Source organism: Prionailurus viverrinus, chromosome A1 (assembly GCF_022837055.1).
Source record: "Prionailurus viverrinus isolate Anna chromosome A1, UM_Priviv_1.0, whole genome shotgun sequence".
Taxonomy (NCBI): domain Eukaryota; kingdom Metazoa; phylum Chordata; class Mammalia; order Carnivora; family Felidae; genus Prionailurus; species Prionailurus viverrinus.
The window spans coordinates 113,992,609-114,016,159 of record NC_062561.1 but is presented as its reverse complement, the minus strand read 5'-3'; the positions used below and the strand labels follow the sequence as shown (position 1 = coordinate 114,016,159).

The 23,551-nt window shown below is 44.7% G+C and overlaps 1 protein-coding gene across 1 annotated transcript in view; it reads left to right on the top strand.

The window, feature by feature from the left end:
* The window catches only part of SPOCK1 (SPARC (osteonectin), cwcv and kazal like domains proteoglycan 1), a 527,907-nt gene that overhangs the window by 491,920 nt on the left and 12,436 nt on the right, over nt 1–23,551 (top strand). The window contains exons 7-8 of the mRNA XM_047869748.1: nt 17,220–17,336; nt 20,857–21,078. Coding sequence (XP_047725704.1) covers nt 17,220–17,336; nt 20,857–21,078 — 339 coding nt within the window. The remainder of the gene's footprint in view (nt 1–17,219; nt 17,337–20,856; nt 21,079–23,551) is intronic.

The window sequence follows — 23,551 nt, the reverse complement described above, 5'->3', positions numbered from 1 at the left end:
AAGCACTCAGTGGCAGCTAGAAAAAAGCCACTGAACCTCTTTATGCTTCAGTTTCCATATCAGTAAGAGAAATAATAATGACTCTGACAAGTGATCACCAGAATTAAATGGAAACAATGAAGGCAAAGTACTTGTTAGCAATAGTAGGTATTTAATATATGGCAGCTCTTGGGACAAATTATTATTCCTGCTGTTATTGTGGATAAGTGGGACACAAGCCAAGCTGCATGGGTGCCACCTTCCCTCGTAGGCGACAGCTGGCCATTGGAGCTCCTCAGGTTAGCCGTGCGTGGACGGGGTGCCTACAGACAGAAGAACCACTGTTCCTTCTGGTCTGCGATTGGAAACCCCCAAGCTCAATACCCTTCCCCATCCAGTTTTGGTTTTGGTTTGTTTGTTTGTTTCTTTGTTTGGGTTTGTCCTAAAGTCCACTCACTGTGCTGGCCTGTAAGTTTACCCTTAGTAGAGGGAGACTTGTAATCACATCTGCAGGCAATGTCTTGCTGGTGTCCTATTGGCAGAGACTGAAGCAGCAGCCCCAGCAGAGAACAGGGAAGGTGTGTGACAGACAGCAGGGGTGTTTCAACTGTGGCGGTGCTTTTGAGCTCAAGGTCGACCTAGAATTTTCTCTCTAGGCCCAAGAAGAAAAACATATGCTGGGAAATTGTGTGAAGCATAAGAGTCACGGTGGAATTGAGTTTGAAATGTTCAGCCTCGTCACACCATGAGCTCAATCTCCAGGCACATTGTGGCCTAGAATTCTCTGAAGTCCTTAGAGACGCCTTAACACCACTTAAAATTAGATGTGTTCACATTGGGCTTGTGGCCACCCCATGCTGCACACTGTAAACCATTATTTTCTGTTCTTAGCTGAGTTCAACTGTTCTTACAGACCAATAGCTCTATATTCTTTTCAGAATGACTCTATTACACTACAGTTTCTTTGGAAGGGACTTTTGTTTTCTTCAATGCTGTGAAGTGTGAAGTCTACATAATTTGCTAAATGCATCATGTTTACATATGCATAAGCCAGTTACCTCCAAATCACCATCTCCTGCCTGCACTAGTGGCTGGGTGCTGAAAGAAAATGAAGCTTAATTTTCTGTAAGCAGCATTCCATGGTTTCCAAATAAGCTCACGGAGACACAGATAAATGAAATTACTTAGTGGTAACTATCCAGACAAGAGTGAGGAGCCAGTGGTGAAACCAGCCAGGTGCTTGTGATCCTTCCAGCATCCCTCTATCACAATCTACAAAGTAACATGAAAATGAGATGCCAGGGATGCCCTGCTGCTGTAGGCTGAGGTGTTAGCAGTTGGGTTAGTGCCTATATATAAGCCCATGGGCCCCATTTCAGCCTGTGAACCCTTGAACTCCTAGCTTCCGGGCTTCCTCATAATTCCTTTGTTTGGGCAAGGGATTCCCCATGGTATCTGTGGTGGAAGAATCAGGCCATCCTTCCCATAAGCATTTGGTCCTGGGTTGAAATGCCAGCCTTGGCCTTTATGTGTATGTTGGGGGGTGTGGAGATAAGAATGGGCAGCCTCTAACCTATGTAGGCCATGGTGTTCTCAAATGTGAAGTGGAGAGTAGGATCGCCTTCCCAGGCATCCTGGGGCTACAGTGAAACAGTGTGTGTTTCTGGGTACAGTCGCCTTAATTAAGTCAGGCACATATGTGTTTCTCTCTCCCTCTTGTCCCCAATGAAACACGATCTTCTGTTGGCTGGAAGCTATTTGTCTCTGTGATAGTTATGACTCACCCCTGCATCCATCCTCAGTGGCACACATTTTTATTTGACCTGTTCACCATGTTTATTCTTGGTATTTTTAGGTGGGTGATGGGGGCAGTGTTTTCACTTAGCTCCAAGGATTCACATTATCTTCTCTGTGCCTTCTCCAAACACATATCAGTGTCTGCTTGTAACCAGACACTCTGCCAGGATAGTTACATGTGCAACTGTGGCAGGATCCTTGCCACATCGGCTCTCAGAGTCCAGAAGGGATGACAGGTTGTGGCATAGCACAGAAAAACGGAACTGGAAGTTTGAGGCCCTGGGGACACCCCAGGAGGGGGCAGTCGAATCCTCCTGGAAGGTGGAGAGAAGACTCGACAGACGAACAAATACTTGAACTGAACCTTGGTTCTCCAGGAAGGAGCATTTTGAGAGAGAAAGTGGCTCAAGTCTTCATCGTTAAAATTCTACCAACTCAGTACAGGGAAAACGTTCTCCTTTTACAAACAAGGAGAGGGGACACTGAGCACCGGGCAAGGGCTGTGTCTTAATCATCTCTGCATCCCCCAGAGTGTCTGACTCAGGGAGTGCTGGAATTGAATTTCGGCCTATCCAAGGTCACAGGGCAGGATGGAGAACAGCACACAGATTGTATTGATTAAAAAAAAAAAGTATTGGGGATTATTTTCCCCCTTGGGGTTAAAAAGAAAAATGTTATTATCATGTGGAATTAGAACTGATGAATCAGTGCACACTGTCCCGAGTTACGCAGTTCATGGGTCTCCGGGGCTCATACCACTGGACCTTTTTGCCACCTCAGAGCCCTCACCCCCACTGCATTTGTTCATTCATTTGTTCTTCCAGTCAACAAACCTCAATTGGACACTTGCGTGATTTTGGCCTTGAGCTCAGTGCCAAGGAGATGCAGGGAGCACACAGCTTAGTGGGGGAGACACACAAGGAAACAGACTTAAATTTTTCAAGGAGGTGTATATTCACATCACAACCAAAGAGTATTACAAGGAGTGCAGGAATTCTCCCTCCCGTTCCTGGCTGCCGTCTGTCCACCTCCTACTCCCCATAAAGCAGAGGCCATTCTTATTTAGTTTATTGTACATCCTTAAAGAGTTCCTTGCATCTCAAAGTGAACACTGGTTCAGATTCTTATGGTCCCTTTTTAACACAGATAGTGGAGTTTTGATACACTTTGCTTTTTTAACTTAATGTATCTTGGAGATCCTTGCATATTATACAGATAGCTGTTAAGAGTTTTCCATCAGGTAGATGTACTATCATTGATATAAGCATGGACATCTCAATTACTTCTAGCCTTTTGCCATTGGAAATAATGCTGTAATGGATAGCTGTATACATGTTACTTCAAACACGCATATGTGCATACTTGTAGATTATAGTCTCAAAGTGGAATTTTGGGGTCAAAACACAGGTAGCAATCTTTCTGAATCACTTTGTCATTGCTACAGGCCTCTTGCAATCTGTATGGAGTTGGGTTTTCCTCTGTGACTCTGTAAAAATAAAATCTTATGCTTTGAAGAGCTGAATTTAAGCCATTTAGATTTATTGATATAAAAAATTATGTTTGGTTCTACCACTTCTGTTATTTCTGATTCTGTTTTCCTTTATTTTTTTTTTTCCTCACTGTGTGTACAATTTTCTGTGTGTGGACGGAGGGCATGTGTATAATTCTTCTGATACTCAGGGATGTTACCACTTTAAATGGCAATAAAATTAATAGGATTCTTCCTCTTTCTTTCCCATTTTCACTTCACCTCCCTTTCTTCTATCACTTGATAATAGTTAATATAATTTTCCTTTAAAAGTTTCCCTTTGTTCTATAAAATATAGTGACTCTTTTGTTACTTAATTTGTCATTTTTTGATGTTTAAAAAAATTTTTAATGTTTATTTTTGAGAGAGAAAGAGAGAGACAGGGTGCAAGCAGGAGAGGGGCAGAGACAGAGAGAGAACAGAATCTGAAGCAGGCTCCAGGCTCTGAGCTGTCAGCACAGGGCCCGACGCGGGGCTCGAACCCACGGACCGTGAGATCATGACCTAAGCCGAAGTCAGACACTTAACCGACTGAGCCACGCAGGCGCCCCCATTTTTTGATGCTTTTATCTGATCCCCGAACTACTGTATATGAGGCAATCAGCACAGTAGCCATACAGTGCATCTTTTTCCCTTCCTCTTTTTTTTTCTTTTTTGCATTCTCATCTCTCACCCTAATCTCCTCCACCTTTGTTCATTCATAAATAATTGCATTTCCCAAGTCCTCTCCATAGTTGACCACAGTGAGTCCTCCAGTAGCTCCTATGGACGACTCATGGAAACTATTCTCCCCAAGTCACTGTATGCTCAAAACCAGTTTTCTGTAGCATTTATTCTTAGCTCATGGGGATACAAAAGTTTTGGTTCAACTTTTTCCTGACTTTCTTCTAGATGTTGCTCCACTAGATTCTGACTTGCAATATTGCTATTTGAGATCTGAGGGCAGACTTATTTTTTTTTTCTCTCTCATGTGTTCCATGGATATCTTCTCTGCTATTGGATCAATATTTATTTTTAAAATCCAGTAACTTCATTAGAAAAAATCCTAGTACTGGCCATTCCAGGTTGTTGTTTTTTTTTTTCTGGCTAATGCTGTGCCTTTTCAATATGTAGGTTCGTCTCTTGTTTTATTTCAGAAATGGTTTAACAAATTCTATTTTAAATATATGCCCTGTTGCATTGTTTTCTCTTGTTTCTTCAAAGGCTTCCATCATGCACATGTAGGCATCCCTTTGCCTCTTCTCTGTAACTGTCATTTGCTCTCTAATCCTCCGTGGATTTTTGTTTTTGTTTTTGTTTTTTATATATAAGTGTGTTTATTTATTTTAAGAGAGAAAGAGAGAGGGAGGGAGATGGAGGGGCAGAGAGAGTGAGGGAGAGACAGGATCCCAAGAAGACCCTATGCCATCAGCACAGAGCTGGATGTGAGGCTGGATCCCACGAACCATGAGATCATGACCTGAGCTAAAAATCAAGAGTCAGATGCTCAACTGATTGAGCCACCCAGGTGCCCTTACTCTCTAATCCTTTATAATTCCTTATTTCTTTCCTTTTCATGTTGTTCTCTCCTGTCATTTCTGACATCCTTCTCTCTCACTGAGTTTTCCAGTGTCTGCATTCCTTTGTGCATTTTTCAGTGTGCCTTCATTTTTATGATTTTCTTTTTCTTTTTTCTTTTTGCTGGGGATCTAAATGCTCACATGCCATTTCCTCCAGGGTCTCTTCATCTCTTCTCTGATTGCTTGTATACTGTTTTATTTTCTTTCTTCACAAAGGTGATTGTTTCACTCTAATTCATGGTGTTATACTTGTTCCACATTTTCACCTTTTCCATTTTTTTTTTTTCTGCTGAGTGTTCTGTGCCAAGTTTTACTGCTCTTTTCTACAGCGTATGTGTGTTTGTATGGGTATGTATAAACTTGCCAGCATCTTTAAAAAAAAAGTTATTAAAAAAATTGTTATAAGTTAGACTTGACTGGCCTGCCTATTTCACATAGAGTCCAGTAGATGGAAGGAGAGGAATCCGTCGGTCTTTGTAGACTCACAATCCAAATTTGCTTCCTAAGTCACCCATGAAAGAGGGTTTCCTGCTAAAATGGCTGCTCTGTGTATTCTGTCTCTCCTGTTTCTACCGAACAGCTCTGTTTCAGTTCTCCAGTTCTCTTGTTATAACTGAAGCTGCACTTTGGAGTGAGCCTCTTGCCTACAGAAAGAACAATTTTGCCGGAATTTTCTGAGGCCTGCTGCTCTGAGCCATTTTCCTCTTTTTCTGCTTTCTTGTTTTTTCTTCCTGTGCAACTTCTGCTTGATCTGTGCCCTGTCCTTTCCTTTCAGTCCCTTAGTCCTTGCTTGACAGGAAATACTGGTCTCTGACTTCAGGAGGAGCCCTTTGCCTATCATAAACATGTTTTTGATTTTTTAAATTGGCTTTGGACATTTTACTTCCCTGCGGGTGGCTTCTGCTATATTGTTCAAAGCTAGGGATTATATATCTGTTTTGCAGTTTAACTAAAAATGGACTTTACGATTTTATTCTGCTTATGTTGTTGATTATATGATATTTAGGAGGGGAAGAGGGAAATTTCCAGCTATGTCACACTGCCTTGGTAGATACTAGGTTTCTGAACAGACAGTTTGGACCAAAGATAGTAGTGTTTCTAGCAGTAAAATAGTAGCTACTATTTCATCTTTATGCCGGGCACAAGGTCCTCTCCGAGCCCACGGAGTTCCCATGAGGCTTGGATACCATTTTCTTTTCTTGCTGGGTCACTATACCCATTCATGCCCCTGGGCTTCCAGAGTGGAAATAAACTTAGAGTGAGTTACACGAGCGAAAGGGTGAAAAGAATAGTGAGTGAAACACTGTACCTGGCAGGGTTTGGAATTGCTGAAGATACCCTTTATGGTTTCAGCAGGCACTTCTTCCTTAGACCCTGCTTCACTATCCCGATCTTCTGTCAGTTTGTCCACTAGAAGCATGGAAGTGAAGATGCCAGGCCATGCATGCTCCAGGCATACTCAGGACCATCCCATTCTGGCCTCAGTCCCAATTGGGAGTTTTCGATCCCAGCTCCAAACTCTACCCTCTTACTCAAGATGACAGTAGCCCCGGAGGCACTGTTGAACCTTTGTCACAAGAAGGGTGTGGCGCTTCCTTCCATCCCATTAGTCCATATACCCATGTCACCATCCACTCTGGTCCAGGAGAGGGAGCAGTGTTGAGGCGAAAGTAACTAATTGGATATCGCGTTTCTCTGCCTTTGGCTCCTATCTACTCCTGGTCCCCTACCTAATCATGAATGAAAGTGTGCCCATTACCTCCTGTCACCCCCAAGCTAAAAAGGCAATCTCAGGTTCTGTGCACGTCCTAGACCATCAGGATCAGATAGATCTCTGGTCCCAAGCTTGGCATTCATGGTCCTGCACCCATCTTTTGTGGCTTCCTGACCCATTAAATAACAATATAAGTTGATCTCACCTTTAAGGGTAAAAACATACATGTACGTATTGGTGCTTTAAGTGTTGAAAAACACAGAAACTTAAATTCTATTTAATACTGCCCAGATTTGGATGTTGAAATTGAGTGGGTTGAACTGGATACAAATTACCAACTATGAATGGCGATTCATATTTTTTTAATGTTTATTTATTTCTGAGAGAGAGAGAGAGAAAGAGTGTGAGTGGGGAAGGGGCAGAGAGAGAGGGAGACACAGAACCTGAAGTAGGCTACAGGCTCCAAGCTGTCAGCACAGACCCCGATGTGGGGCTCGAACTCACAGACTGTGAGATCATGACCTGAGCCAAAGTCAGACGCTTAACCAAGTGAGCCATCCATGCGCCCCAAAATGGAGATTCATCTTATATGTACTCAAAAGATATGTCTTCTGTCACTAAAACCTCCAGATACAGGCTTATGTATCACTCCTGGCATTGTCAGTGCTACCTGGTCAGAAGATGGTCCTTGAAAGGTATATACGCATTTATATAATTTCTAATATATTGGAATATCGTTAGACAGATACATGGAGCATTTTACATATATATGCATTTATGTAAGCGTTTATACATGTTTGATTTTTTATATGTTTATGAATGAGAATTAGATCTAATCATGCTAAAGTTGGTGTGTTTAATCCGAGCAGAGCTAATCTTAAGTATAAGTTAGTTTAAGAAAAAGTCACATCATTCACATTGGCTTCCTCATTATTTCAAAGACCTGCCTGGACTGTCTTCCCCTTTTCTAAGTGCTCCCTGCACATCATCTCAGCTGCCTCCTTTTGGAAGCCTTCCCAGACTGTCATCGGCCACCTGAGCTTATAGATTAAGAAAATGCAGAGTGACTGTCTGTCTGCCTCTTGGCAATGGGACGGCCCACACAGGGACTTCACCCAGCCCCTTTCCCAGGGCTCTGTCCACCCCGGCTCCTCCCAGGAGTCGGGGTTGAGCCTGTATCCCACACCTCGTCCTGAAGCATCTGCCATTGCTGATTTTAGGTGAGAAGAGCAGTTGTCATTTCTGGCATTTAGTCTTTATTAGTCGAGGACCATGAAGCCCTTCAGTCAAATTGCCAGTTATGATGCTGTTTTTTCTACAGCACCACTAATCTTTTTCAGATTTCCTATGTAGGGAAATGCCTACCCAGTGTCTAGGAAACACAACTGAAGCCACAGTGGGCATTTCCAACCAAGATTTTGCACATCCACTTTTTTTTTTTTTTTTTTTTTTTTTTACCGTGGAGTGGTGGAAAAGGCTGTGGATTTTATCGGAAGCTTTAAAAGCTTATTTCATCTAGCTAACCTCCCTGCTCTAGATTATTCAGCGGGAAAAAGTAAGTGTTACTCTGCTAATGCACATTTACAAATGTTGTGTAAATTCTAAATGTATTTCTTTTTCCACATGAAGGATTATCATTCGAATCAAAGGGAACATTAAAGTCTCCTCAAATCAGGTTACTAAGAATAGCCATAATGGGGTTAATAGGGATATTTATCCATCTATGCTTGTAGGCTCTACCATTAATTAGTTTAACTCATTTTCCTTCAAGTTTAATGTCAGTATTTTAAGCTCTTTCAAAGATTGCTTTTTAAGGACTTTATTAGCGAGCTCCTGAATAATGGGGCCCTAATGCCTTTGCTCAGGCCTGTTGTTTACAGAAAATGGTGCATTCTCCCAGCATAAGAGAACATGCATCTGTACTGATGTTTTAGGCCCTGAAGAGTAAAACCTGGATTTACATATAACAACACAATTTAATCTGAGCACGCTCAAATCTCTCTGTGATGATCTCCAGTGAGAAATGGAGATTCACCTTGTATAAGCTTGGAAAATTCCCCTCAGGAAACTTCAGTCGTGTTTCCAGTCACAAAAGCTGCTTACGGCTGGGAGCTTATTCTCTGTTACCTCCCAGTGGTGAACACTACCAGCTCCAGAAGTTTCTCAGAGGGCAAGATGGTGGTGACTGCCTCTTGGGTTTGGAAAACTTCAGCTTCACAGCAAATCCTCACCACAACCCGGTGAGGCTGATACTCTCAGTATCCCTGTTTTATGTATGGAAGAAAAAAAGAAGTTTCAAGAAGAGCATGGACTTAGGTGGAGAAGAGCAGCTCACACACTCGAAGCTGGCATTCAGACCCAAGGCTGTCAGGCCCACAAGCCTGGGCTCTCAGCCACAGCACCAGCCGCCTGTTCCCTGTTCATGTGCCTGGGAGGGAGTGTGGTCCTGCCGTGTACTCAGCTGCTTGATCCTAATCTTGTGGAAGGGGCCCTGCGCCTGCGGGGAGGACTGGGTGGAAGGATAGGTGCACGCACCTGGGGCTATGGTAGGAGAGCAGATCAAGCGAACTTCAGAGGCTCTGAGCTGACAACACAGGGTCAGACGCAGGGTTCAAACTCACGAACTGCGAGATCGTGACCTGAGCCGAAGTCAGACGCTCAACCGACTGAGCCACCCAGATGCCCCAAGAGATGTGGATTTGAATCTCTCTTTAGCCACTTAACTGGCTAGCTTCACTTGGTCATTTCAGGTGCAAATGCGGCATGTGTCATCTTGATTTCCCTACCTTCCCTCTGGTGGATCACTGTGTCACACCGTGTCCACAAACGCAAACGGTATCCGAGCCACCCGCTGCCGAGATGCCGGGCACTCGAGTGCATTCCCATGCAGTCCTCCCATAATCCTATGAGCTCCTTCTCCATATGCACATGAGGAAGCTGAAGAGTGGGAAGGTCACCTGTCCAGCCTCAGCCAGGATGTCAGTGCAGGCCTCCGAGCTCAGGTCCATCTTTCTGCGGAGCCTAGTTATCCACTCTTGCTGCCCGAGGATCCCCTCAACCAGGATGTGGTTACTGCTTCCGAAACCCTGCTAAGCGGAATCAACCCTCACCTCTTTGAGTTCCAGTTTACTAGGGTCCATGGTCCCAGGGGACTATAGCCTTGGGTCTCACACTCTCTCAAGCTCCCGTGAAGTACAGCCCCCATCCGCTCCATTCCCACACACTTGCCCTGTTGGAGAAGTGAATAAAGTACTGCTCCAAAGATGGCCCACGGGACTAAAACACGCTCTGGTCTCTAGCTTGGAGACCCTTCCTCCGGGTGCTTCTTCCTTCGTTTGCCGCGTGCGCGAAAACCACCACAGATACGGAGGCTGACAACTGTAAGTTACCCTCCTCACTTGCATTCGGCGCTCAGATCTTTGGAGAAACGGTCTCCTCTGAGCCCGCCGGTGGTAAATAAATCTCCGATCCACCAAGATCTCCGAGTGCTGTTTGGTTTTTCCGCCAGCATTCCACACTGGTTCCAATAACAGCCCTACCCTGGGGCACTTGCCGTGTGCTGTGTGCGCCAACAGCACGGGGGCCCAGGTCCCTACCGGGAAAAGGAGCCTGCGCGTACTTGAGGGTGGCATCGAGCCTACGTGTTCTTGAGCAGCTTGGGAAGGCATCCTGGTGTTTGTTCCAGCCTGGGCTCTGCTCATCCCCTCATCTCTGCCCTAAAAACGGCTCAGCTGGACTTTTTGCAGGAGATGCTAATTGCACGCACTCTGAGTGCATTGATCCAGTGTTGCTCTGATTAAGTAATTAAGCACAACAGCACCTAGGAGGGCTGAAGAAGATTGCTTTCACAAGTCTCGGTTTCTGAGAGGCCTCCCGGCCTGCTCCAGAGAGAGCTCCGGTCTGGCCCAACTCTTTAATTACCTTCAGAGGCACTAAAGTTTAAATTAAATTCTAACTGTTTTCATATTAACTTCTTCCGGAACCCTGAGCTAAGCACTGGTAAGGCTAGAGGGGCAGAACGCAGTGGCTTCATGTGACAGGTGGGGTGTTTTCTTCCTCGGCTCTTTAGCTGAAGGATTTCAGGAGTTACACGAGTTTACCAGTAATTGGTGCCCTAGCAGAGGTTTACAGATCACCTACAATGCTTGTGTGTCAGATTTGCCATTTTCAAACATCCACATCTGAGTGTTCAAATGTGGCTTCAGTTAGGATTTTAACATCCAAACACACACACACACACACACACACACACACACTCCTGCTCACTCTATTAGATATTAACACTACAGCTCTGAATGCAGAATTTCTGCCCCCATCTCCACTTTTTATATCACTCCAAATATTTTTTTTTTATCCCTCTGATTATTTCCTTGCCTTCTGGTTTTCTGTGTAATCCTCTGAGAGGCCTTTCTAGAGTGTCCTTCAGCCACCAAAGTCATCAGTAAGCTGAGACCAGCTCGGAACACCAGTTACCACCTTTGGGAACCCTTTCCCAAGAAGCTTGGATTGCCTGGCTTCTGTCTCCCCACTTCCAAAACCAGCACCTGTTTGAAACTTCCCCACCCCTATTTTCTAGGCCTTGGCTTTGTCTGAAGGAGACAAGGACTGTGGTGTGATGGTGGTCTGGGGGCAGGCAGGACCCATTGGCTGATTCTCACTTAAGAAGCGCCCCTTTCTCTCCTTCAGTAGCTGTTTCCCGGGCTCCCTGCCCCACGACCAAATACTAATAAATGAAAGCACCCCTCCCTTCCTCCTTCAAAACGTCACTAGCGCTGCAGTAATACTGTTAACACCATCTCTGCCCTATAGTGTTTAGGTACCGGTACCTCCTTCCCGCCCCTGTCAGCCGGGTCACTCATGATGTCCTCCCGCTTTACGTGCACGCTGTTGCAGTCAAATCCAGTCTAGCTCGAGGCCCCTTAAAGCTCCAGGCCTTGGGTGGAGAGAGGAGAGGGCGCCCAGGTGGGAAAAGTGATCACATTTTCTTCCCTGGGCTATGTACCTTCCACGGCGGCTGCATGTGCCTTATTTACACTTGCTTATTGCATTTTGTTCATATTTTCCAAGGAGACAGGACAAGTCCACTGGGAGACCACCAAATTACCTGGGCCCTTCTCTGCCTGAGCGCTGGGCTTTCCTGGGGGACAAAGCTGTCTTTTTGTACACACTGGAGTAATGTGCAATGGCACTCTACTTTTCTCTAATGAAGCCCCAGCGGCCGCACATGTGATCCCCGCTCCTGGGAGCCTAACAGGAAGGCAGCAGGCTGTGTGTTCCTTCCGTAGGACCGCTGTTCTCACGCCAGAGCTAATGAAAGCAGAGCCTGATTTCATCCCTCTAATACTCAGCCAGCTGCGTCACCTGCATCATTGGCAGAACTTCCTGTACCTGTGAAGGCCTGATGTTTGGATTTTTTTTCCAACTCAGAAAATGGACCAAGTCTGTTAATTGCCCCAGTTACTGCTGGCTCCCCTCAAGCCCAGTTAATGCAAGGAGCCAGTCCAGCACCCAGGGCAGCCCAGCAAGAAAACAGCCTGGATCTAAATCCTGTCTCTGTCACTTGATAGCTGTGAGACTTAAGGAGCTTGTAACCAGTGTATTCATGTTTTCCTGTTTTGTTTTGTTTTTCTAAAAACATATATTTTGAAAAACTATGTATCCATCCTTGGTAAGGGCTGAGAATACAGACACAGAGAAGTCAAACCAAACCCTCAGTTATGGAGCTTTTCTATGCAGGAGAAGGCAGACATATATTGCACGTCGAACCTTCTTAATTTGTACCAAGCCACCTACAAAATAAGTGAAGGAGAGGTATTATTTTTTCTATCACAAGCATCTCCTCAGGCTTCAACAAAAACATAAGGATAAAATTATAACACATTATGCAGCCAGTTGGGATACGGGAAGAGGAATCTACATTTGTTAAGTCCCTGCTCTACTCCAGTAGCTGTGAGCTATGTTTTACTGATACTCTCTCATTCCCTGCAGTAATGCTATGAGCTGAGCTTTATTATGCCATTTTGCAGATGGATAAATGGAAGTTTGCAAAAGGCAACAAGAGGGTTAGTACGCTCGGTGAGTTAGTATGTTATCAACAGCATTCTTTATGCCAGGAACGGGCTGCCTAAGATGCTGGCCCCCCTGAGGTGAGCCATGCCCCAGGCGCTGCTCCCATCTAGAGGGGAAGGTGGACAGTGAACGAGAGGTGACGGTGCTGGAAGCACACAGAAGGGAAACCCCCTCTTGTGAGGCTTAGGGAAGCCCTCGAAGAGGAAACACATTAAAAGCAGAGATCTGAGAAATTTGCATATTAGCAAGACACCGAGGAGGGGTGCCCCAGGTGGAGCTGCTTCTGCAAAGGACAGGGCGGAGCAGGGAGCCCCGAGGAGAAGAGGGAGACCAGAGGCAGGGCAGGGCACTGCGATCGAAGCACAGGTCACGTTATGGATTTGGACTTGCCTGCAGAGTGATTAAGAGGCTCTGAAGAAGCTAACTAAGCAGGAAAGTGACGTCACTTTAGAACGAGAGTGCTTTGACTGCTGGATGGAGAAGGGAGGTGGGGGGGAAAGACAGGAAACCAATTAGGATCCTGATCCAGCCTCTTTGGTGCGCGTAGCAGTGGTGATAAGGACTGGAATGAAGGCAGTGGAGCCAGCAAGAAGCAAGAAACTTTTTTTTTCAGGGATCCCAGGATAAGTCCCAGGTGTGTGCCCTGAGGATGCGAGTGCCTGGTGGTGCCATTCTCTGACCACGGGAGGAGGCGAGGACGCTGCCTGTGCCCCAGCCACGCTGGAGCAGATTGAGGGCCTGTCAAAAACATGGGGAGTAACCTGTGGAAACAAGAAGGGACACTTGGGAGAATGAGGGTAGTTCAAAGTGAGCTGAAGCCCCAGTGCAGGGCAGGAGGGAAGGGAAGGGAAGGGAGGGGACGTGAAGAGGAGTGGCTGGCCTCACTCACTCAGGAAGGTAACCCAGGGGCAAGGGGGATCAGGTCTTAGCCTGCATGAGTGAACCGAGTCCTCTGGGGATTCTGATGCTCCTGGCCTGGGTATCAGGCTTCTCTGACCAGGAGGAGAGGAGAGCTCAGACCCCCTCTTGAGAAAGCACAAGGAGTGGTCCACCTCAGGGCACCATGTGAGAATGGCAGGTGGATGTGGTTTTATCAAGGTTTTCTCTCCCCCAAAACTAATTTTCCCCAGAAAGGAATGGAGCGTGTGGGAGGTGCCCTTTAAGCCTCCACTTCTGAAAGCATCAATCCTCAGTTCATACCTTTATCAGGGGCTACGATGGGCCCCTTAAAAGGCGAGCATCCCCTACCCCCCATTGCTGGCATGTCTTTTTTGGCTAGAATACCCAATTTGAACAAACAGCTCTCTGCAGGCTGTCATCTTTATTTTTTTCTTTGGGATGTATCTAGCTCCAGGCCAACTGTGCCTGACTTTTTCCCCATTCGGACCATTCAGTGGAAGACACAGCGAGTGAACAGGGCCCAGTAATTGAGTGCCTCCTGTCTCCATTCTGGCTTTCTGATCTCTCTGTACCCAAGCCAGTGGCATCTTGCTTGTGCACTTCCCCCTGAGTGACAGATTCTCTCTTTTAAGATTCCAGCGCCTGATTCCATCCGCCATCCAGAGCCTGTGTACTTTGGAAAGCCTGTGGGAAATTCAACAGCCTTCTAAAGATATAGATTACCTGCACATCTGTCAGGGTTTAGTTAAACATGACTGACTAATTTATCCTGCAGTGTGAGATGGGGATTCATTTCCTTTGCAAGTTGACTTGGCAATTTTCTCTGCTCGGAGAACGTTTAGAATAGATGGTGTGCATGGCAATTGAGAAGAAATAGATGCTATTAATTTTCCATTTTCAAATGTGAGATTGACTCTAGAGCCCACATCTCACTCCTATCGGGAAAACAGACCACATCCTCTCCCTTATGCGCTGCTTGGCATCTGAGAAGTCAGAAAGGTGAGCACCCTATCCCAACGTTCCAAGTTGGGACCCGTCCACGTGTCAGTGTGAACCTGCCCTCTCCTTGCTGTGTGTGTGGCTTAGTGTGAGATGCAGGCTCCTGGCTTGAGCAGGCATGGGATCTTCTTCCTCAGCCCATCTTTAAAGACCAAAGGGAAGGAGTAGAGGTAGGACATATCATGATGAACCTCCAAAAAGTTGGAAATCCCAAGGGATAGCTAACTTCATCCATTGTTATCCAGCACAGAATTGTGCTATGATGGAAACACTCTGTGTATGATCGCGTACGGCGTCCCCAGCCATGTGAGCACTTGGAATGGAGTGAGTGCAACCGAAGAACTGTCTTTGATTTATTTAAAAAATGTTTTAATGTTTATTTTTGAGACAGACAGAGAGACAGAGCATGAGCGGGGGAGGGGCAGAGAGAGAGAGGGAGACACAGAATCCGAAGCAGGCTCCAGGCTCCGAGCTGTCAGCACAGAGCCCAACGTGGGGCTCGAACCCACGAATCGCAAGATGATGACCTGAGCTGAAGTCAGATACTTAACCGACTGAGCCACCCTGGGCATCTTTTATTTATATAAATTAGTGTTAATATAAATAGCCACATCTGACTAATGACAACTGTATCCATTGCAAGTATCCATGTCTCCCAATTTCTTATGTGGCCAAAGCCAGTTTTGTTGAGGCACAGTTGTCGCGCTGGTTTCCTGCATGCTGCGATGTTTGCTTTAAGCTTACCTATAAACCTTCAATTTAAAAATAATAGTAGTGGCAATTAAAATCATAGCACATCCTCCACAATTGTTATGTACCATGTACTTTGCTAAGCACTTTACATACTTGGTCTAATTTATACTGACTTAATGATATCCTGGGTTTACAGATGAGGAAGCCGAGGTGCGGAGAGGTTGTGACTTGTTTGAGCCACCCAGCCAGTAAGTGGTAAAGCTGGGATTCATTCCAGGCACTGTGAGCCCAGAGCTGCTATACTCTGCTGCCAGAAAAGACAATGCTTAGTGCCATTTCCTGGCCAGTGGTTTAAGATACGGTCACGTCCTGGTTGTTGAAAGGAAGGCTGAGTGTCTTGAGGTCCTTACTTATGTGAGTATAAAGAGGGCATCCCCTCCATGCTTTGTAGAGTGTTGATCTAGATCCTGGCCTAGAATGAGGAGTACAGCTATGAGAGCAGTAAGACTCTACTCACCTCACCTACAGCTATGAAAGCCCCCTCAAACGGAGAGTCAGGGAGGCCTTTCCCACCTGGGGTCTGGGAAGTTTGGCTCGATTCCCCATCAAGCCCCAAATCCCAGGCTAAGGAAAAATGGGCTTTCCCGAGAGCAGACATGGATTCGAAAAATGAGGAGAGGGTCTGAATGATACTCTTCTCTTCTTTTGGAGGCAGGTGGAGGCTCTCTTTAGTGAGAGCTTGCACTGACTGAAGGCAGGACTGGAGTTTTGGCAAGACAGTCTACTCATTCATGACTGCCCCATTGCCTTCTGGGGGTGAGCCTGGGGTATTTTCTGGGATCTCTCTTCACTGGTAGAGTCCAGCTTTAACCTGCATCCTGTCAGCTCCACAAGATACTCAGAACTTGGCTTTGCCCTATAATGGTGTTTAGCTTAGCTTCTGCACTGTCTGTCCCTGTAGCTTTAGAATCTGAGAAAAGTGACAGTTGTGGGGTTCGTGTCTTTGTCCCTTCTTACTGAGGGTTTGGCCCCTCAGGTCTTGAATTTCTGGTGCTCCAGATGTGAATGGCTGGTTTTTCTGCCTCTTGGAAGTGCGCCATTGCCTGGACCCTTTGTAGGGAGTCTCTATACCCAGAATTAGGGCAAAATCTGGGAGGTAGGGGAAATCAGCTCCCTTTCCCACACCATTGTTCCTCCTTCATCGATTTCTTCCCTCAACCCTTACTTCAGCACTCCATCAGACCTTCATAGAACCTGTACCCCACCGTCTGTCCGTCCATCCATCCATCCTGGTTTTCTTCTTGTTCTCAGAAGGAGTATTCCTTGGCCCCAGTTCGTATGCGGCACCCTAAAAGATGAGCCTGGTAGTTAGAGACGGGCTGCAAGAGAAAGGACACTTGCATGGAGAAGGCATCCATCTCTCTTTAGGGGAAAGTCAGCTCAGTCTGCCAAAAGGCCAGCAAAATAGGCCACATGCACCAATCCCAACCTTGGGCTAAAACAACATTGATAGTCTGCCATTACTGGGATCTTTTAGTGTTCCAGGCAGCCTGTCACTAAGGACATTGGCTATTGCCGAGTTTTAATCTCTCTTGGCATGAATTTAGTGGAAAATGTGGTCTCTGGCAAATTGCAATAGCAAGTTTTATTGGGTTAGCAAGAAGGATCTTTTGGGGTCTTTGGAGACTGGTGAACAACTGTGAGACCATTAGCATTTGCTTTAACAGCTCTGAGCCAGCCCAGGTTCAGTTCTGAACAATGCTGCTTACCCGGGGAGTCTAGGCTCTCTGGCACGTTCCTTACCTGTCATTGCTGTATCTTTGGCCTGTCTTCCAAGTGGGGGTAAGGAGTTGTGTCGTGGTTGGAGAGGGAGGTTTGTTTTGAGCGTGGCTTCGTGGATGGCATTGCATGCTGAGGACAGAGAGCTAACTAGAGGAGAAAGTCCATGGATTCACTGTTTGTTCCATTTGCTTTTCTGCAGCCTGCACAGACAAGGAGTTGAGGAACCTTGCTTCCCGGCTGAAAGACTGGTTCGGAGCCCTTCATGAGGATGCCAACCGGGTCATCAAGCCCACCAGCTCTGATGCAGCCCAAGGCAGTAAGGCCAACTTTGCTCTCGCTAATTTATTTCATTTTAAATATCACATTTCCTTAGTTACGAGATAGTATTGATTTAACAGTTTTTTAGAGTAATCACAGAAACATTATGTGAAATGTACAAAGCAACTTCAGGTATTTGCTTTAATTCCAAAGCATTTCCCCCTCCTCTCTATAACATCTTATATGTTTTAAAGTCTGGCCACAAAATTATAATACTTTAAGTATAGAGATTTTAGAAAATATATTCACTGTGTATAAAAATACAAAAATCCACCATTTTAACAACTGTTAGCATGTTGTGGCATAGACTTCTAATTATTTTCCTTGCCATAGAGAAGAAAATCTAGGTGTCTGTATATGTATATACACACACACTTCACAGGTTGTTTTATGACCTTTTATCACTTAGCAGCATACTATGACCTCCTATGTTGTTGAGTACTATTACACTTTCTAATAGCTACATAGATTCCCAAGTTATAGATACAATTTATGTAATTAGACCTCTATTTTGGAGTGTTAAAGTTGCTCCTAATGTTCAGCTATTATAAGCAACGCATATGTATCACACATCTTTGATAACTTATCTTTGTGAACGTTAGACGGCATTTTGTTTTCCATAGAAACTCCCAGGCAAGGGTTCCCCCTCCCCACCAGTGAATTTGCAGAGCCTGTATTCAGAGCGTCATCATAAGCTACAGAGAAAACTCAGAATGGGTCCGCATCTTTGTACCTTGATGGACTCTCTCGCTGCCTTGAACTCAAAGGGCATTAGGGGTAGGCTTCTTCAGTTGGCTCAGAATGTCTTCCTCAATAACACACGTGTTCCCATACATGGAGTTTTGCAACTGTTGGGATCCAAAGCTTAATCAGCATCTGGTCTTTGGCCAAAATCAGAATGATCACCTTCATTTTTGGTTATTCTTTGCCGTTCGTAGCTGTAGATACTGGTAGAGAATACTGACATAGAGGACACTTGTTTAACTAGTTTGGATCTTTTATTTTAAGGGAATGGTCATTTCTGAGAAGTAAACACTGAAGTGTCCAAAGGGTGATTTCAGGTGGCTGAGTCTGTGGGAAAGAGGAAGGAAGAGTGTTTTTTTTTTCCATTCCTGCCGGAGGCTTCCTTGAGAGTTAGTGGACAATTAATGCACAGATGGTCTAAAAGAACCTTTCCCTGGGATCCACGAGGAGCAGCTGGGCCCTTGGGCTTTCTGAATAACCTTTCAATGAAGAGCAGATTGATGTGAGGAGAACTGTTCCTTGCAGCCTCCAGTCCCAGGAGACTCCTTCTATAGACAGCTAGGGAGCTGGCAAAAGACCTGCCCTTGGCCAGAAGCAAATTGAGTCCCCGAAGAGGCTCTTAGGCTTGATGTCCTGAAGCAGTGGCAGTGAAGCGAGTCTTCAGGAACCACAAGGCTGCAAGAGGGAGAGATGTTTTTTATCAGTTCAGGACTTCTGAAGAGGAAACCATGGAACCTTATAAGTCCCATATGCTTGGGGTCAACTAGAAGGGCTGCTGTCTTTCCCTCTTCATTCCTCAATACTAGGTGTGGGTATCTTTTCTCTAGTATCTTCCCAATGGGTATGGAGTGGGCTTGACCCACTGTCCAACCAGTTTGGCGCTTCTCTTTGGTGGTCACTCAGCAGTGAGCCCCTCTTTCCCATGTATTAAAATACTAATATCCTATAATGTTGATGCATATTACATACAATATTCTATATATAACTGTGGAGCCATTTAGTGTCAGAGTTAATGATCTTGCTTTACTCAGTAGCCCCTAAGGACATCCTCATCATAGAGACTGTTCAATCATGACCTTCAAAGAAGAGGCCACATTATGTCCCCTAATGTCTCTTAAAAAGGGGGATGTTTTCTAAGACATGTTCTAAGATATCAATAGGACTAAATTTAAAAATTGACTTCTGTGTCTAAAGGAGTAAACTCTGCAGTAGCTAGAGAACTTCTCTCAATAAATACTTTTACTGAGAACTTACTATGTGCCTGCACTGGTGGAGGCTACTGAAGGGAACAAAGCAGTCTTTGCCCTCAAGGAGCTTAGCATCTAATGGATATTCACTGACAGTAAGGGGAAGCAGAGGGTTTGTGAGAGCTCAGAGGTAGAGGTGCTGTACTTACTTTACTGGTTCCTAGACAGGGAAGACCTCTTTGTAAAAAATAAGGCTTTCACAAAGGTGGGTGCATTTTGCTACGTTTCATATTCTGCAGGCAGGGGTTGGTAATGCACATAGAAACCTGATGCGCAGGGAATGGGTGGCCGACGCCATCAGGATCTCAGTTGTAGTCACCATATCACTCCCTTGCCCTGCCCGTCCTCAAGCATGTGGCACCCAAGCTAACTAGAGGTCCTCAGGGTAGGAGCATCACATGAAGTAGAGGCAGCCCTGGGAGAAGAGGGACAGAGAATGTAGACTCAGGGCTGGGCCACCTGTGTTTGAAGCCCGGCTCCACAATTATATGACCTTGAGTAAGTAGCTTAAGCCTTGAGCTTTTTTTCTTCCATCTGTAAAGTGAGAGGATATACCATTTTATAGGCCTATTAGAAGGGTTGAATGAGATGATTAAGAATAAGGTGCTTAGAGGAATACCTTAAATTATACAAAAATGAACTTTTTTCATAATTTTTCCTGGGAATCTGAAACCACTTCTAGAAATCCAGCTTATGGAATGACTTGAAATTGCATAGTGCTTTTGATTCTGACAGAAAGACCAATTTTAGATTTGGGGCATGCCTTCTCTGGGGGTTGTCTACAGTAGATTCAATATCCTGAGTGTTAAGCAAAGTGTTATTATTCTAGGGCGTACAGTTTCCATTGTGGAAACAAGTAATTCTTTAAGAAAACTACCCCCCCTCCCCGAGGGAAATAAGAAAGAAATTATTGTCTGACTCAATTTGGATTCCATATCATGTATCTCTTGAGGGGACTGCAGAAAAGAAGAATAGGGAACAGAAGCAGGTACCTGGCTTGTTTTCCCATTAATGTTCAAATGGCTTGGATTTAACAGTCCTTTGGGACATAATCAGTGCTTCTGGATTGTGCTATATAGTTTCATTTCACTGCCATCATCTTTTTTTTGCAATAGTTTCTTTTGTTTTGGTTCTTCACATATTTCCCCCCTAAATATAAAAGTATACTTTGCAGAATTATAAGTTTTTTCTTTTCCGTACCATGTTTGTACTCTTCCTTTTGGGCATACCCTGTTTTAAGCAAGTCTAGTATGTAAATTCTTATTTACATCACACATAAATTGGTACAGGGGACTTGTTCCCTTTGAAACATATTTTCCTCAGATGCTGACTTCTGTTTAAGAGCATTTTTAATTATCTTATTTAAAACCCCCAAACAACAGTATCTTCTAGTAGTGTGCCCCTGAGACCCACCCACGGAGGGAAATAGTCTCAGGGGAGGTTGTAGGTGGGGTGGGCCCTGGGCCTCTTCTTGGGATGGGAAGATCTAGGCTGGGTGGCCACTGAGATGTGCCCTTCTCTCTGCAGGATTTGACACCAGCATCCTGCCCATCTGCAAGGACTCTCTGGGCTGGATGTTTAACAAGTTAGATATGAACTATGACCTCCTTCTTGACCACTCAGAGATCAATGCCATCTACCTGGATAAGTATGAGCCCTGTATCAAACCTCTCTTCAACTCCTGTGACTCATTCAAGGATGGCAAGCTCTCCAACAATGAGTGGTGCTACTGTTTCCAGAAGCCTGGAGGTAAGGCGGGAGAGAGGCGGGGTCCCAAGTTCAGGGCAGCCACACTGGGCAAGGAAGGCCCACATATCACATACTGGGGAGAGCCCTGGGTGGAGATCAGGCAGAAGAACACAAGTAGAAAGTAGAGCATTCATCTGATAATGGCAGACCCAAAGGCTCTTTTCTTCTATTTTATTTCCACTCTTCTCATGGTATATCAGAAAATTCAAGAGCATAATGGTAGAGTCCATTACTTCAGTCACCCTCTGGGACGATCTCCTGACCATATTGTGCCTCGATTTTTTCATCTGTCAAATGGGTGCCGGAACCTTTGCTATAGAATTCCCAAGGTCACTGTGAGAACCTTAATGTGAGAAATACTGTACAAATGTGAGAGTATCATAATTCCCGTTGTCACATGAGTTCTCCATGTTCCCCTTAGAGAAAGCCCCTTGTCCTTTTCTCTGGGATAAATACAGATTTATACTGAATTTTGTAGACAAGGAGATTTCGGTTATAAACTACTCCCACTAACTCCAGAAAGACGCACTATTTGAGGAATATGTGGAAAGAATACAGGAGTATCTCTAATTTGTTGGAAGGTCAGACAAGGGAGTCCCCCTACAGACTCTCAGGAATCTAGGGGCAGGAGCCCTGAGTCTGCTGGAGAAGCCACATAGTCTAGCTTTGCTTCTTCTGCCTTAGCTTCCTGGGGTTGTGCCCAAGTGTGGCGCACGACAGCTAGCAGACGCTGGCTTGTATTTGAATTCCATTCCCAAGTCTCAGGAAAATATGCCTCCGCCTGAATCGGGTATCATGGGCACTCTGCAGGCATGGCTGTCAGAACCTCTGCCCAGGAAAGGGAGATGGTTATGAGTATTATAGTATTTAAATTATACATGTGTGTATGCCTGCGTGTATTCAGAATCTGTGCACCCCCAGAGCAGAAAATGTGGGCGTTAAAAAAGGGCACGTGGTGTCGCGTTCATGTACATGTTTACAGGATTACAAGAGACATTCCTAAAAGAGTTACTGGTCACAGGGCAGGTGCATTTTTAAATTTAAGCTGTATTTCCAATTTGCCTTCCAAAAACGTTGTACCCATGTTTACGCTCTCCAAGAATACCTAGTTCCCCACGGTGGAGCCAAACCTTGTGGTCACTGCCAAGTTAAGGGACAAGCTGTTACATTTCCTCATGGGTCTCATTTCATTTCTCTTATTATAACTTAGATTGAACACCTTCGTGTTTGAGAAATTCCTATTTTTTGTACATTTTTGGTATGTTTCTAGGAATTTTTTTTTCTCAATGAAGGACATTAGCACTGTTGAAGTCACATGTATTGCAAATATATTTTTCCCCAACTTTGACTTGGTCCATTTTTTTAGGAAGACATTTTTCAATTTAAGAGTGTAAAATTTCTCCATCTTGTATGGTTTTGTAGCAACCATAAGGCTTACATTAAGTCTAGAAAGGTAAAGTGTACCTTTGGGTACCTTAGGTAAAGGTACCAAATACCTTCAGTGTTTGAAGGTGCATGATTCTCTTGTGTTTGTGTTTTCTTCAGCACATTTTGGTTGGTTGGTTGTTCATTGAAATCTTGTATCACTTTTGGTTTTTTTGGTGTATGGTCAGAGATGGTCCCAGCCCCTATCCCCACTCCTGGAAATGGTTGTTCAGTTACCTTTTTGTCACGTATTGACTAACCTATCCCCCTCCTCTCATCTGAATGCTTCCTCTATTGTATATAATACTTCTTTATATTTATACGTCTCTTCTTCCATCTAGAATCCTTTTATTGTAGAACAGCATCTATCAACCAATGGGGTTATATTTTTTTAATGGTTTTTATTTATTTAGAGCGAGAGAGAGCGTGCACACCCATGTGGGGGAGGGGCAGAGAGAATTCCAAGAGGGCTCTGCAATGTCAGCACAGAACCCATAGTCGGGCTCGAACCCAAAAACTGAGATCATGACCTGAGCCAGAATCAAGAGCTGGACGCCTAATTGAGCCATCCAGGTGCTCCTAGATTTACATTTTTAAGTTTTGTTCTCATAGATACTGTACTTCCTGTCTATTGCCCTTGTAAAGGAAATTGATTTTTTTTCCCATTATAGTTCCTCACTGCTGGTGGTTTCAGTATTAATCTTGTTCACACCCACCTTACTAAATTCTCATTATGTTTATAATAATTATTCTGGTTGGTTTCCTTTGATTTTTGAGGTGTGCAATCATAACCTCTGCAAATAGTGATAATTTTTTCTTTTTTCTTTTTATACCTTCTCTCTCTTTTCTAATCACATCAACTAATACTTCAAATTCGTGTTAAATAATAGCCATGTTCTTACTTTAATAGAAATACTTGGAGTGATTGAGTTCTAAGTTTAATGATAGCTTTGGGCTTGAGTCCATATAAAATCATGTAACCTTCAGCCAGGGTTCAGGCTTAGCCTAAGCAAGCAAAGCCTCCGTGTTAGTGCTTCTTGGAGGTGTA